We start from the raw sequence: 16,507 nt of genomic DNA, 5'->3' as shown, positions 1-16,507 counted from the left end.
TACGACTTGAGGCAAAGATTCAGCATTTAAATCAAGAATTACACAAAAATTGTCTTAAACAACAAAAATAATTTTGGCTTCTAGTTCATTTTCTTCTTCTGTCACTCTCTCAACCAGAAGAACTATCTTTGTCTCTTCTTCTTATCATATTTTTTTTATTGCACTTATTTTTTTCTTGATTGTTTAATTGTTTGTTACTTAGCTCGTTTTGATAAAATATTTTTTAGATTATTCAAATTTTCTGTTACTGACTGTGAATTAAACTTTTGCTAACTAAATTCAGAAAAAACAAACGTTTTAAAAGGAAGTTTATAATTTTCCATTTACGTAAAAGAACCATCAGAATGCTGAGAAAAAAATCGTAATTTTAAGTAATTTCGTCGACCCTCATTTCCTCATTTAACCGCACAAGAGGCAATATAAAATTCAAATTACAAGACTAAGGAGAATATTCTTGTCCGGCAAAGACGATCGTGTTTGGTGTACGGTTTGTAATAGAGTGTCGTTGCCGGGCTATGTATTCATGTATTCATTTATTCGTGAATATTATTTTATTATTCATTCAGATTACGTCGAGTTTATAAAGTCTCCTTGTTTGGTTTGCATTTTTGATTTATAAAACCCGTTGAGTATCGCGCCGCGATATTATTTCATTGTTGTTATGCATACAGAGGGAGAGGAAAACCGTTTCTAGTAATACTAAACAATGACGATTGCTCGCAAGCGTATCGCGAAACATCAAAAGACAACTGCAAGTACCTTTTCTGCAATGTAAACCGCAGAATTGCAAATTAAATCAACCAACATATTGTTGGCTTCTGCAAAATTTCCGCATAGATGATGCTTAAAAATTCAGCTGCAATTTTAGGTCAGCTGGGAGGTAACTTTTATTATCCAATTTAAGTACACGTAAAATCACCAGTAAAAGTATATTAAATTGCTGAAAAATATTTAGATATATAGAAACAACTCTCACTGTACCGGAAAAGCTTATTTTGAACTTGATAGCAGTTAATTATAACTCCATTTGTTATTTTCAATTAGCAGTTTTAATTATAGTTTTGCGTGCCTAAACGTACGATAAGAATCAAAAATTGTAGTGTAACCTTTTGTCGTTACACGACTGTGAAAATGGGCCCGTTTGAGGCACTAAATTATCCAATAGGAAAGCAAGTTTTCCATTTTTACAATTTCCATGTTACCATTTAGCCGCAGCGCACCGCAGAAATAAAATTGAATCTTTATCCTAAGTTTAGATCCATATTCTTGCAATTTCAGCCAATTTTCTCAGCTACAAAGCGTTGAAATGCGGTTTCCCTTCGTTCGTATATTGAAAATGATTTGTGGTGCGTTCGCGTCGAAGAAAATTTCGTGGAAAGCGTTAAATATTTCCTCGTAAGTTATTACGAATCCGTGAGCGGACGCCTGAATTACGACCCGAATAGTTGGCAACTTTTTTAAAATTGCGCCATATGCTGGCGAGAAACTTGTCGACAAACAAGCATTTTACCTTGGCGAGCATGAAAAGTCCGTTGAACAGTGTCAACCCTGACATTCCCACCCTCAGTCGAAGCAGTTACCATTAGCAAAACGCATTTATCGTGTAACAGTAATGCTGGCACATTATCAGCTGTTTGAAGGGGTGAAAAGCTATTCAGGACGATTTTAAATATACGAATTACCGGACATTGTTGCTATGGGAAATGCTATGGGTTTTTTTACAAATATGTTGGATGTTTAAAAATGGAGAATTATAAATGAGACACTTCTCCCTTTAAGGTTTGAAAAATTAACATCTTTCACTAAAACTAAAAACGTGTACGTTAACACATTTTAAACAAGATACACTGTACCTACAACTTAAGAGATTGTCAATGTCATACCTACAGTCAATGGTCATGAATTTCAAGAAAAGACAGCATTAATTGCTTGAGAAAATATATGAACAGTTTAAGATTTTAAAAAAAATTTTAGTCTGGGTTAGGTTAGGCCCCCAAAAGCGTCACCTGTCGACAAAAAAACTGTAAAACAATCATTTACTGTGCATCTGATAGAAAAAACGCTGCTTTTCCAATGGTGCTAAACTCAATGCTCTACAACAAATAGTTTCGAAGGAATTGTAGTTTTAAGCAACTTTTGACCATTGGACGCGTGTCCACTCCAAAACATTGATCACTCTACGGTTCGACTGTCTGACTTATAGTTGACAGTGACGTTTCTAATAATAATTCTTTGAAACTTAAGGTAGCCTCAAGGAGTAATAATAACAAGTATTATAGCTACCTTAAGTTTCAAGGAACCCTTAAGGAATGATTATTAATATGACTAATACGCGGTAGTGACAGCTGAAAACCATTGAACTACATACTGCACGTAACTCGAATGGCATTTTTTTTCCCAAAGTTCTACCGACTAACCGTTTAGTCAAAAAAGAGCCACTCTTGAACCACCCTGTACATGTCACTTTCCACATGCAAACTTGATTAAAAAAAAAAAAAACAATTAATACAAACCTTAGCAAAAATTGCTTATGTATACAAAGCGATGAAGATAACGAATTTTCTAATTCCACTTATTTTTATAGGTTAATGTAATTTTTCATGTATTTCTAAAAGTATTTCAAGATTAGCCAGCTGCAGTCAACTATTTTAAACATTTACTGGAAATGTCTGTATACAATGCATGAGATAAAACTTATGAATTTTTAAATCTAAAAAAACAATAAATACAAGCCTTAGTAAAAATTGATTATGTATACAAAGCGATGAAGATAACGAATTTTCTAATTCCACATATTTTTATAGGTTAATGTAATTTTTCATGTATTTCTAAAAGTATTTCAAGATTAGCCAGCTGCAGTCAACTATTTTAAACATTTACTGGAAATGTCTGTATACAATGCATGAGATAAAACTTATGAATTTTTAAATCTCGTCTTCCAGGCTAACAGTAATTTATTTAAATGACGGCAACGGTGCGCTTTGACGTGTTTTGTGTCAATTTATTTTTATTTTGCGACTGTTCAGGGAATTCCGAACGATACATTCATGCTCGGATGCTCTTATTGGATTTTGCAAAAGGTTAATCAACAGATAATCGCTTTTAGCGAAATTAACTGCGTGAGTAGGCGGAAAAATTCGTTGAAACCAGTCATTATTCAATTTTCCATGACAATAATTAAAATATCTTTTTGCTTCTTGTTTGTCGACGAGTTGATTGATATAAGGCCAACGACATTGGAAAATCATCGTTGACAATTTGCTTCCATTGAGAGCTAAATTTTCCAACGTCTTTTACTGAGGAAATTGGTATTACAATATTTAAAACCTAAACATACCTTCGCATTATTAAAAATAACTTTTCTTGTTAACCGTAAATTAATTTTTACTTCCCCTTTGTCTGGAGTTTGGAGAATAAATTGGACGATGTGACGCTTCCGTTCAAATTTAATAAGTAGACAGGTAATTGGTTCCATAAACACGAACAAAACTGATAAGAACAAAGTTTTATTTGTAGGCTTTTATTAGAAAATTTTTCAGAATTTTAGAAGTAAAAGTAAAAGTTTGCTTGCTTTTGAATTATGTTTGAGAGGTAAAACGTTGTAGAACCTTTTAGAATCATCCGGAGGCTTCCAGCAAATTTTTGTTTTATTTTAATAAATTTTCCTAAACTCCAAATATCTTGTTTTTTTTTTTTTGGAAATCAAGTCACTGCAAATTTTAAAGTAATCTGAAATCAATTTGGAATTTTTCAGTAATAATTTTCGGTCGGTTTTGTAGTTTTAAAATTATTTGAAAAGTAAAAAGAAATGTGTTTCAATTATATCACCAACAAATGTACATTGAGATAAGTCACGTGACCATTAAATATTGGACAAAATATTAATTTGAAAAAACTATTGTACGATTTGTCATAACCTTCCAAAGCTTTCTGAAACGTTCTAGGAACTTTTAGACTCTTCCAAAGACTTTCAGCACTTTTTAGAGGATTCTAAAACAACACAGAACTTTTTGGAGGCTTCTGAAACGTTTCAAAATTCTCGAGCTTTCTACAATAACCTGGTAGAGAAGTAAACTGTACAAATATACTCTTCAAACCTACAATCAATCTTCATTGGAGTTCCATTTTTGATTCCCAACTTGGTAATATTATCTGGGATTTGTTTTACTTTAGCCTCAATATTTCAGCTGTAAAATATGGTTTATCTGAAGCAGAATAAAGCTTATCGTTTTTAAGGAAAAAACCCTTAAAAGTAAGTAATCTCAAAAGCTTGTTCTAATCCAGTTTGTCTAAAAAAGCTTGAGTAAACCTTTTTTGAGTATGCTGGGATTTATTCAAAACTTTGAAGGGTAGAATTATTCACGAAAACCAACTTTGTTAATCGATTTCGATTATCAACGTTTTTCTAATTATAAATCTGAACCCTGATGAGAGTTTCACATTTGTTTTGTCCAAGTTTGGGCCTTCTAATCCTGTTAAATGGCCTACAAATTGCTGCCCTAAGTGGATATGAATTAAAAGGGATATTTTAAATAAATTAGTTTGGGTCCTTTGGATCACGATGAATTTCCAAGCCCTTACAACACGATGTCTTTATGGCTTCATCAGCTTTTACAGTTGACCTGGCGTAATCTATAATCAATTTTTAAAAAACTAGACAAAAACCTTTCCTAGCTGAAAATGTGCCAAGATCTTCAACACTTTAACGTTACGCTGATTTATTTTGCGGAAAGACGATAAGGAAACGTTGTTTTAAAAACTTGCAAACCGCACAATTATTGTTTATAAAGAGGACGGTCGATTTGCTGTCGAATATTTGCCGATATCCGAAGACAAATAAAACTTTTTCGACGACTTGTCGAAACTCCAAAGATAAGCTTATAAGACGAGTTGAACTAGCTCGGAAGCCTGTGTGTTTCCACTGCAAATATTTTACAACTCGTATAAAGTTTCTCGAAGATTTTTAGCCGCGTTTTAAGTTTGCTCTGAATAATTTAGAAAATTTGATTTTTGCTTTTCTTAACGCCTCTGAGCTCATAAATGATGAAGCGAAGTAACTTATTATTATTTTATTGAAGTCGTCTTTATTATTGATTGAATTGAATGATGCTAGCATAAATGAGGAAAAAAGTCTTTATTTAACAACACAGTGGTAAACATATAGCAGTTACGCATTTAACCACATCTTGAAATAGTCAAAATTCAAAATTTTTATCACTAATAAACAAATAAATAAACACAGAATAGGTTCATTATACAATTATGATAGTTCAGCATACCATTGCAAAACTTCCATTTTACAGTCAAAAAGTAGAAAAAAATTAATATTCAAAACAAACTGGGCTACTAACACAGACAGTAAAATCTATAGAGCTTAAATGAGTTTTAAAAAGCCATTACCAGCGAATTTCACATTTTTAAAATCTACTAAAATTGAATATCACTTATTTTCTAATACTTTCAGTTTATAAAATAAGGAAGAAAACTCCGAATTTCTTTATGGCTGCCTTGTTGAGTAGAGAAAATATTCATTCAGTGAATTTGAAGTGTCATTCAAGTAGTCTTCATAATTAACATATTTTTTACTTAACTAATTTTAACATTGACGATCTAAAATTCTAAAAGTAGTCTTGAGAAAACATTTACACTTATCTAAAAATAAGCACTTTTGTACTTTACGACAGTTAACTAGTCTATTCGCAAAAGTGTCTTAATTTTGCTTTTGTCAAGCACTAATACTGATTTTAAAAGCCATAAAGGGAAAAAGAGATTCTACCTCAAAAAGTCCTAAATCAAAATAATTGAAAAAATGTCAAAATTTGTTTACATTTTCTTTACAATTCAGGAAGAAGTAAAAAAGCTCAATTTTTAGTTCCACTGTTTTTTAATACTAATGATAAATGATATTTGAAAACCACGGAAAGAATTTTGACGCCCTCTAGCGTCCAAACGGTGTCATCAATCAACTCATGTGGGGACATTTTTGGAAAGCTTGAAATCTGCTCTATCTTTTGCTTTCTATGACATTTTGACGTAACTTGTCAAATAAGGAAGTAATTTAGGGTCAAAGCAAGGTGTGTCCCAAAATATGTGATTTTAGGGTGAAAGAATTTTGACGCCTTCTAGCGTCCAAACGGTGTCATCAATCAGCTCATAAGTCTAGAGCTTATATAAAAAAGTTTTTCTCAGTGTATTTTACACCCCTTTCTAAGAGTTACTCAAGGAATTCAGAGTCCAGAGAGGTCAAACCTTAACTTAGGTTATTTTTCCCTAAAGGTTTTCCCAGAAATTGGTTTCGGTGGTGATCGTTAAACAAAACTCTCGCTTATACCTCCAGAGTCTAAAGTTTAATTAGCAGAATGAAAGTAGAAATTCAAAATCCCGAAAGGAGTCGGAATTGGTTGTTCTTAATTTACACTGCGCTTAAAAGCAAAATTTAATAGACATAAAATTTATAAACTTACGGCTTTATTGCGCAACTTTACTGTGGCAAAAGTTGAGTTTCTCAAAATAATACCCTTAATATTATAAGGCCAGATCCTTTATTAAACTGAAACAGCCGGTCGGATGTAGATAATTAAACCTGTATTTTCCAAGTTTTATTTGTGTTGTTGCTTTTTAACAAAACTGACAAGGCAGTGGTCCATTTGAAATATTTCTCCCTAAAGTTACACGTTCGACAGCCGAGTTTGAAGAATGAGATAAAAGTAAACATTTACATAAATCATTCTCAAGGAAAGTGTACACGTTCAAGTTTCCGCTTTTCCCAATTTTAAGAACGAACTTTTTCCATCTTGGAATGAAATAGGAATTTAATCAAATTTTGAGTCCATGAAGGAAAATCTATGTAAACAATGGAGATGTTATAAAGACTTAAGAAGTGTTATAAACTGTAACGTATTCAGAAAAGCTTTCGGACATTTATTCGATGACAACAAATGTATTCATATTATTTCCGTGTACGAGATAAGAATAGAAGAAAAGTATGTCAAAATCCGAATTGGTAACACGCTCTTTGGGAACGAAAAGTCGAAGTGATATGAGAAACTTTTCCCACCAAGGAATAGTTTAGCTCATTTTATTTTTACTTGTGCTCGAAAAGTTCCAGGGACATGATACGGAATATCGGATATGTTTTACTTTTGTTCGTGACTCTATAAAGTTCAGGTCCTTTTTAAACATTTTAACCGATTTCTCGGAGACGTATCGTTCAATATGAATGCATTATTGTCGAATACTGATGAAGTAACGCTCGTATAAAAGAGGAGTCACGAAAAGCGTTATGTTTTGACGATCCATCTAACCGGATTATTCGTATCATAACGCTTCAAAGGAAAAATAAATTTACTTTTGTGCACCGACATCTTAAAGGTTCAATAGAAAAAAGGTCGAGTTAGTGTATCGAATACAAATTTTGACAAATTTAGCTTGAAAAGGTTTTATACAGAACCGGTATAGAAAATATTGTATTTCTACCATTTCGATCGTTAACCGTAATTTTTCTGAACTGCATAACAAATATAATAAATAACCTTTATTCAAGTTTTTATTTAATTTATCTAATGTGCACTCTGCATGAAACATGGTCATAAATTATCACTTATTTCTGTTGGTTTGTGTGGAATCAAACCTAAAAACCACAAATAAGCTATATTAGATTAGTGGTTTGTGGACCTATAAGTAAATTACTCTCACATTAAATTAGAATATAAATATTGTGACAATCTGGTAATTAATTACCGAATATTCGTCATCTAATTTCGATTTCCTTTCCCCTTTATATTAGACAGAAATATCGTTCCAATATCCTGAAAAGTAATTAGCTTGTTCTTGAGTCATTTCTCCAGTTACACTTCCGGAAATTAGCTACAGACAACGATATACCCTTTTAGGTCTTATCAGAAGTGGAAAATTACCATTTATATAAAGATGGAGCAGTTAAATTATTAGTCATTTCCAGCAACTTTTTAACAAAATTCTGTCGAGTCTGGAGGTGCGCTTATTTGCCAACTAATCGGGAAAACTTGGAAATTCGCAGAACCGAAATAAATCGCATTTCCGGATTCTGTATATCTGTCTAAAGTGCTGCTAATGACATTGACTAATTAGAAAAGTTAAGGCTTTATAGTGCGTCAGGATTTTCTCCAGTCTACTCGGCAAATATAGTTGATTTTTTAGAAGTAACTTTCACTTTCAGAAAATTCGTTAAGGAAATTAATTAAGCGCCTAGGAAAAACATTCTGTTGCTCTCCAGTCTAAATACATTTAATTTACAAAAACTACAATAAAGTAATATAAACATTCTTAATTAATCAATGTCTACCGCAATTCTAGAGACAAATGCAGGACGTTCGGAAAACGATTTGTTCATGTAGTAATCGGTTTTCCCGCTTTGCTTTCCGACAAGGATAAAAAGTAACGTTTTTTTTCTAGTTAGGTAATTACTTATCCACTTTTATTAAATTTGTCTTTGTTTTATAAACTTCATAATGCACTTTACATCGCAAAATTCTGTTCTTTGATACTAAACTAAACTTTTAATTGGGAAGGAAACTGAATTTCTTGGAGCGCGTTGAAAGGAAAATTAGTTTTGTAATTTGCCACAAACCCTGAGGTCAAATCATGGATAAAGTAAACAACCTTGATCGTTGTAATTGCATAATGAGCGTTAAAAGTTTTAAACTCGTTTAGCATACTGTTGGGTTTGTCATTGTAGACTTTGAAGTAGAATCCCAATAGAATAATGTTTATAATGTTACAAGTGATAAGTCTTTGTTGCTTTTTCATCTGATAAATACTGAAAACATTTCTATTCTCCATCTTTTACCCCTTCTTTCTAATATTTTTTGTTAATTACTTCTCCGCAGCTTTGGTCTGGTTTCTTCTTTTTCTTTTTCCATTTCTTCCTTCTTCCAGTTCTTCTCCATTTATTTTTTCTGCTTATTGTGTCTGATTTTTATTCACCGCTAAATGCTAAACTTTTTACTTAGTACATTATGAATTTTATTTCGTACAAAAGTCACGTGACCATTTTTACCTTAAAAAAAGTCACGTGATTTTAAAAATATCAGTCTAAACGTAAAAACTGTCATGTAATGTTAAAGACGACATTTCAACCTTAAAAATAGTTACGCGATTCAGTTTAAAACTAAAAAATGGTTACGTGACTTTTAGGATTCTGTTTTGACGTTAAAAAAGAGTCACATCACCGTTATAAATAAATTTGGTGATTACAAAACGTCACGTGACCATTCTAACCATAGAAAATCATATCAGTTTATACTTAAAAACGATCACGTGACCCTTCAAATAATATTTTGACATTTGCAACGGTCACGTAATCTTCGATCCCTTTCGACATTAAAAAAGTGACTTTAACATTCAATTTGATGATTGAAAATAGTCACGTGACCATTTGCACATTAAAAATGGTGACGTGACTGTGAAAATATCGGTTTTAACTGAAAAACGGTCACGTGACCTTTCTAATAATATTTTGACAGTTACAACGGTCACGTAATCTTCGATCCATTCCATCCGTAATCATTTACACACTTTTTTAAACTAACTCCATTTCGACTGAGCGTAACTCCGTTATTTAAAAAGCTACAAAAAAGTGTAAATAAGGAAAGTTGTAAGAAATTTCATCCTTTACAAGGTTGTTTTGCAGTATTTTTGATTTTAAAGGCCTCCCTAAAGAATTATAATTCAAAAAGTGACAGGATTCACCAAACTGTTTTTTTTAACTACAAGTTTTTACGGTTTTTGACATTAAGGATCCACTCGTACCTTACAGAATGGAATTACACAAAGGTTCGTACTTTACTTTCTTGGAAAGCAAATTTGTTAGAATTTTAGGTTAGGTTGTTAATAATACCAGAAAGCCTGTTATAACCAATAGACACTGAAATATTTTCGTCAAAAACTGTTTAAATTCAAATTGATTCCACTTCCTACGAGTTCAAATATTCTAATATAAAAATGTTCCTTCATCCTTAAAAAACTTCGTTGAAGTAAATTTGGAGATTAAATGTTCCGAATCCATTTTCGTGAAATAAAAGTGCTCGTCGTGATTTGAATGAATCCATTTCGTTTATTATTAGAAGGGTCAGGTAAACAGGAACTTTTCAGTATGAAAACTCCTTTTGAAAACTACGCCCAAGCCCATTTTACCCGCGCGGATAAACCTAAATATCATAAGTCGTCTCAAGTCAACATCTTGCAAAACAAATAAAAGGCCGTGAAAACCCCGTTCTTTTTAAACGAAATTAATTTTTTACTGCTTCATTTAGATTTTCGTAGCACTGAAATGATTCACGGCTTATCTTATCAAATGGAAAATGAAAAACACTGAAAGCTTTCTGCAACAACAAATACCAAAGGAGCTTTCAGCGAAACTTTTCCCCGGCCATTCTTAGTCGCATGTTAAGCCCTGGATGAATAATTTAGACGAGACGATAGTTTCTTTTTAGTTTTTCCTATAGTTGTTCCTAACTTCTAGGCGAGAATGATTTAACGACCGGCAATATCCAAAAACTTTTTTCCCAGGTTGATATTTAATAACAAGTACCGTAAAAGTTTTCTCTTTTAATACTTGTTCGTTTGTTGTGTATTTGATTGTTATTATACGGTTAAATTGCAGTTTTTCTAAATCTAAGATTAAGGGAAGTTTAAGAAGTTCAAAGTGGTTTATGGTCCATTTACTTGATGTAAATTTTACAATATTTTAAAGAGTATTTTGATTTAACTTGTTTTTAACTGCGATACTACGTGTGAGACTAGATAATGTGTGTGTGTTTCGGTAGTCAGTTTTGAAAATGCCACCTTTTTAATACACTTTACAACTATCAAGGGGCCCAGTGAAACATTTTGAAGGAACTAGAGTTTGTGGAACTGAAAAGGATGCCTTTTCTAATAGAAAACCCTGTCACAATGAAACAGCCCATATATTTACTTACTCCCAAGAAGAGTTTTTACAAGAACACTACAAAAACCAAGTTTATTCAAGCCAGTGGTTCTCGAAGAAACATGGATATAGAGTAAAGGTGTATTTAGCAGAAGCTGACAAGGTGATTTACCTAATACTATAAAAAGGACTCTGGTGGAGGTATTAATGAGCTGCTAATACTAAATATTATGTTTCAGGTACTTTTATTTGCCTAATTTGGAGTTTGCTTATCATGCTTTGAAAGGGTTCAAATTTCAAAAGTCCCATTATCAATTGCTCTAAAAGACTCGGAACAAAAGGTGTTTGAAGCTATGGTTATAATGGTGTTGTCAAAATCCATATGCAGAGTGTTGAAAAAAACAAATTTCTAATAAGTTTCAGGTAATATTAGAAAGATACAAGTTACTTAATACATAAATTTGATCACATGCCATTATTTTGCAGAATTAGCCCTTATAAATTTTGCGGTATCTTCTCTGACTATAAGGCTAGAAACAGATGGTGCTACTGTTAAATACAATATTTTACATCAGATAGTAGGTTAAATTACTATTTTAATTGTATTATTTACACATTATGAAATATACAAATAAAATCTTTAAAAAGTACACTCGAGTTTCTTTTTTTCTGGTCTAGTTTTCTTCATAAACAATCATAAAATTAGGTAATTTCTTTAACTGAGGTACCTACCTGCTTTTACAATAAATTGAACTAAAATTGAATAAACATTCTGTTATAAGTTAAAACACTGCTTTAGGATTTAATAGTCCTCAGGATACACACATTGCCTTTCCTTTCTTGCAAATTTTATGGAATAATTCTTGAAACGTTGGTATTGGGCTGTTAATGACTCGTTTGAATGCACCTATCTGTGATGTTCTTTCCAGATAATTTAAATTGAATGTGGTTATTGTTCCCAAGCCAAAGTTTGATTGGAACTTTCCGCCTTTGCTTACCACCAAATGTTGCAAGTTTTCCAGTTTGGTGAAGAAAAATCTTAAATTCTACGAAGGTCTCGCAATAACAACACTAATTAATAAACTTAAACAACCCTCAATTAAGTTTTTATTTCTTCTGTTTGCAGTTTTTGGTGTTTTTCAACTTTTTAAAATTCCTAACCCCAAAATGTTGTTTAGAATGTGTTATATGTAAATAACATATTTTAATGTTTACTGACTAAATGCTTTTTCTAAAGGTTAAATTAAACATATCAGGATAATAATTAAGCATTTCTCTTGCCTGGTTTATTAATATAATTAAAGTCGCAACCCCACTAAGCTTCCTAATGGAAACACAACAATATCGAAGTCACATTCTCTACTTAAAACGCTTTTCGGTGTGTTCCCCTGCCTTTCAGTTAAATCACTTAACATTTCACATTCATTCCGAGTTTCCTCTCGCCAAAAACGAGAATCGGAGGACTATATTGTTCGCGTCCCGTAAAGAAAATTAAATGAAGTCAAAGCTAACTTCGTTACATTTACGCGCCGCGGCAATAAAATAGAGATTCAAGCTAAAAGACATTTAAAAAACACCAAAGGAGAGAGACACTTTACGTTAAATCCTACTTGAAGAAAGTCCCTTTTGTAAAGACAAGACAATCATCAAGGAAAATATGTTATTCCATTACTCCTTAATAAATAAAAAGCAATTAACACGCCATGGTTTTCTGTTATTCTTCTCTCGGAGTGGATGTTTTCTCTTACCTCTTTTAAATTGCACAGTTCAAGTAATTGGGGAAAAATTATCGAAATCCCACTTGATTCGGTTTATTAAAGTACTTCTTTAATAGCACCCATTAAAACTTGGAAATTACGAACTTAAACGCGAGTAAACCGAACTGGGTGCTTTATTTTACGTTACTTTACGATTAGTTTAACGTTCAGTTAATTTGTTCCAGATGCAGAAGAAAGCGTCAGCGCCAAAAAGTTTCGCGATTTTCTTCACGAACAGCCCACACCTGGAACAGGACCGTACTTTGATAACTCCATTGATTTTAACGTCACTGGATTAGTTGGGAATACTGTGTTGTTGCATTGCAGAGTTAAAAATCTGGGAAATAGAACGGTAAGTATCTGGTGTTGGTTGATAAGTTTCTTATTGGACTGGTAGTAACACTTATTGGACCATTTGCAGTCAGTCCAGTCAGATTTCAAAGCCAAAACGTTTAAAAACAGTCAAATTTTAAGAAGGATGACTTACTGGACCATGTGCATTTTTTCTAGTCAATTTTCCAACTCAAAACGTAGAAATACAGAAATATTTTATGAAAATCGACTTACTAGACCACTTGCAGTATTTTTAGTACATTTTCAACGCTAAAACGTTGAAAAACAGTAAAACTTCAGGAAGGTTGACTTACAGGACCATCAGTCCTTCTATGTAGAAAAAATTCGATGCCAAAACGTTGAAAGACAGTGAAATTTCATGATAGTTGACTTACTGCATTATGTACCGTCATTCTAGTCAATTTTTAAAGCCAAAACGTTAAAAAACAGTCAAATTCAATGACAATTGACTTACTGGATCATGTGCTGTCCTGCTTCTAGTAAATTTCAAATAACAGTGAAATCTCATGAAAGTTGACTTACTGGACCATCAGTCCTTCTATGTAGAAAAAATTCAATGCCAAAACGTTGAAATTTCATGAAAATTGACTTACTGAATCATGTACCGTCATTCTAGTCAATTTTTAAAGCCAAAACGATAAACAACAGTCAAATTCAATGACAATTGACTTACTGGATCATGTGCTGTCCTGCTTCTAGAAAATTTCAAATAACAGTCAAATCTCACGAAAGTTGACTTACTGGACTATTTGCAGGTATTCCAGCCAATTTTAAATGCCAAAACGTTTAAAAAATAGTAAAATTTCATTACAGTTGACTTACTGGATCATGTGCAGTCATTTTAGTCAATTTTTCAGATCAAAACCTTGAAATACAGTCAGATTTCATAAAAATTGACTTACTGAACCATTTGCAGTCATTTTTTCACGTTAAAACGTTGAAATACAGTAAAATTTTATGAAAATTTGGTCACTGGACCATTTGCAGTCATTCTAGTCAATTTTCAAGGCCAAAGCGTTAAAAAACAGTCAAATTCAATGACAGTTGACTTATTGGACCATGTGCAGTCATTTTAGTCAATTTTTCCGATCAAAACCTTGAAAAACATTCAGATTTCATAAAAATTGACTTACTGAACCATTTTCAGTCATTCTAGTCAATTGTCCAGATCAAAACATTGGAAAAAAGTCAGATTTTATGAAAATTGACTTACTGAACCATTTGCAGTCACTCTAGTCATTTTGTCACGTTAAAACGTTGAAATACAGTTAAATTTCATGAAAATCGACTTACTGGACCAGTTGCATTAATTCTAGTCTATTTTCACTGCTAAAACATTTAAAACAGTCAAATTAAATGAAAATTGTCTTACTGGACCATGCGTACCATTTTACTAAATTTTCCAGGTCAAAACGTTCAAAAACAGTCAGAATTTATGAAAATTTACTTACTGGACCATAGAAGCATTAGTTTTGTTAAAAGATTATTTAAGACACGTGTACTTATATGCCGTATAATCTTAATATTACTATTACACTAAAGTGTATTATGTTGGTGCAACGAGTGGAGTAATAACTGTATTACTATGGTAGAAGAATTATTATAGTCATGAATGCAAAATATAGCTGCGACAATGTCATAGACCGTGCTGTTCGCAATCACACGAGTGGATTAATTTGTTATAGCGCACGTGTAATGTACGTTTTATCTATGACCTTTGATGGAAAAATGCGTTTCATTCGAAATTAAATTACGTAACAGTTTTCTGAATAAATGACACACTCTACTAAACATTTTGGTCTTTTTTAGTGTACTAGTTAGAACTCTATAAGGAGGAAGTAGTAGTTTTTTTCAACTGGATAAATCCAAAACGTTCCTTCAGGCATCCAACTTGTGCGCAACTATGCCCATTAGCTAAATGCAAATTCCTCCCAAAATATAATACCTCCTTAGATTTACTCCCAACAACAGTTGTTGCTCATTACTTAACGAGCTGTTAAGTTTAGTAGGACACTAGAGAGTCTAGTGGAGAAACTTAACGGGAGTTTCCAACTTTTTATGGGCTCAGCAATATTGTTTCCAATGGACAAAGGTTTATTTGAACGCCAGTTTGTTAATGTTTAACATGGCTGTTACTTTTACCAACTCTAAAGAATTGATATTTGCACTTGACCTAGTTCAAGCTGAGACTCTTGTCTAATCATCAAGACCAGTTAGCGCTTCTCCAAGGAAATATAATTTCCCAGAGTGCAAATTTAAAATAACGCCTCAAGATTGCCTTTCACGAAACTGAGGAGACCTCTTAAGAGCCTCCGGGTCTATTCAATAGAATCTCGAGGGAGAGCTGTTTACAAGATATCCTGTTATAGTCCATTGTCGCCACAGTGGTTCTAAACAACCTCAGCCCTCGTAATGGAAGTTCCGCATTAAAAACGTAAGCGTTTACTGTGTATATTATTAAGTGTAACTGAATTACTAATGACAACCTCCTTTACTTGGTAAATGGAGTTTGAGTAAAACTCGTGCCATCGACGTGCACGTTCTAAACAACTTACAGGACTTGAACATGAAAGGGCAAGTTATCTGGATTAATTAAAATAAAGCCGGCGCTTGTGCAGTTCAACTTGATCAGGTTCAAGATAGATCCTGATTGGATCGCTTCTGGTAAATAGAATTACGAAAGCACCGGAAATCCAATTATACAGTTTTGCTGATCGGTAGCTTAGAAAGCAAAATGTTAAACGGAGATGATTAAAAATTTAATAGACGGGTTACAAGAGAAAATCAGCCAACCTGAGAAACATACGCATTTCAACGGTCACGGAATATAAAAGACCCAAATCCATGTAGTCATTTGTTGCTCTAACCTAACCTAATGGCAAACCATTCCTTTAAAAGGCAGCAATAACAATGAGAGTGTTTTGCTTAGGCTGATAGAGTAATTTTTTTGCTTCCTGATGGCAAATATATCTTTTTGTGTTCTTGGCAAAACTTATTTACGAAAACGCTGAATCTAAACTTAAAATAACTTTATTGCCAATAAGATTATAACATAGTGGGTTGTATTTTCGAGTGAGATAAACTTATATTGCTTTTATATTTATTGTTGTGGAAAGCATTCGGTTTTATGACGTTTTGGCTTTGCTCCAGTACCAAATTGAAACTGTTGAGTTGTTTGTTTTGACGCAAAAATGGTCGTTTTCATGTCAACAACTTTAGAAAATGATGGGACCTCCTCGAAGTTTTTATAATAAAGTTATGAAAGGTTTAATACGAATTTGCCCTAAACATTTCTTATTATAGGTAATAATAGCAGCAGCAATATGTAAATAACCAAATGCAGTTTTTTTAAAGAAAACAGTCTTGAATATGCAAAATTTTAAGTAATCTGTTATGTAGTCAGAATATTACTAATCCAGTTTTTGAATTAAAATAACGACTTTCACGAATATATTCAAATATTAATCAACATCCCCAGAGATTTAAATAT

At 32.6% G+C, this 16,507-nt stretch overlaps 2 protein-coding genes and 2 long non-coding RNA genes across 5 annotated transcripts in view; 3 read left to right on the top strand and 1 right to left on the bottom strand.

Annotated features, from left to right (window-relative positions):
* LOC145735364 (cytochrome b-c1 complex subunit 8-like) overlaps positions 1-16,507 on the top strand; it is a 205,652-nt gene that overhangs the window by 91,375 nt on the left and 97,770 nt on the right. The window lies entirely within an intron of this gene.
* The window catches only part of dpr8 (defective proboscis extension response 8), a 70,167-nt gene that overhangs the window by 26,561 nt on the left and 27,099 nt on the right, over positions 1-16,507 (top strand). For both annotated transcript variants that reach the window (XM_081989382.1, XM_081989381.1), the window contains exon 3: positions 12,849-13,015. In XM_081989382.1, the coding sequence (XP_081845508.1) occupies positions 12,849-13,015 (167 nt within the window). The remainder of the gene's footprint in view (positions 1-12,848; positions 13,016-16,507) is intronic.
* On the top strand, positions 10,720-11,464 carry LOC145736021 (uncharacterized). The gene is made up of 3 exons (XR_014179818.1): positions 10,720-11,069; positions 11,146-11,329; positions 11,393-11,464. It is a non-coding gene; the product is annotated as an uncharacterized LOC145736021 (long non-coding RNA).
* Positions 12,780-13,366, bottom strand: LOC145735468 (uncharacterized). The gene is made up of 2 exons (XR_014179684.1): positions 13,231-13,366; positions 12,780-13,000 (listed from the first exon to the last, which is right to left on the bottom strand). It is a non-coding gene; the product is annotated as an uncharacterized LOC145735468 (long non-coding RNA).

Source organism: Ips typographus, linkage group LG11 (genome assembly GCF_016097725.1).
Source record: "Ips typographus isolate SLU linkage group LG11, UJ_Ityp_2.0, whole genome shotgun sequence".
Taxonomy (NCBI): domain Eukaryota; kingdom Metazoa; phylum Arthropoda; class Insecta; order Coleoptera; family Curculionidae; genus Ips; species Ips typographus.
This window is presented reverse-complemented; position numbering and strand designations above follow the sequence as displayed.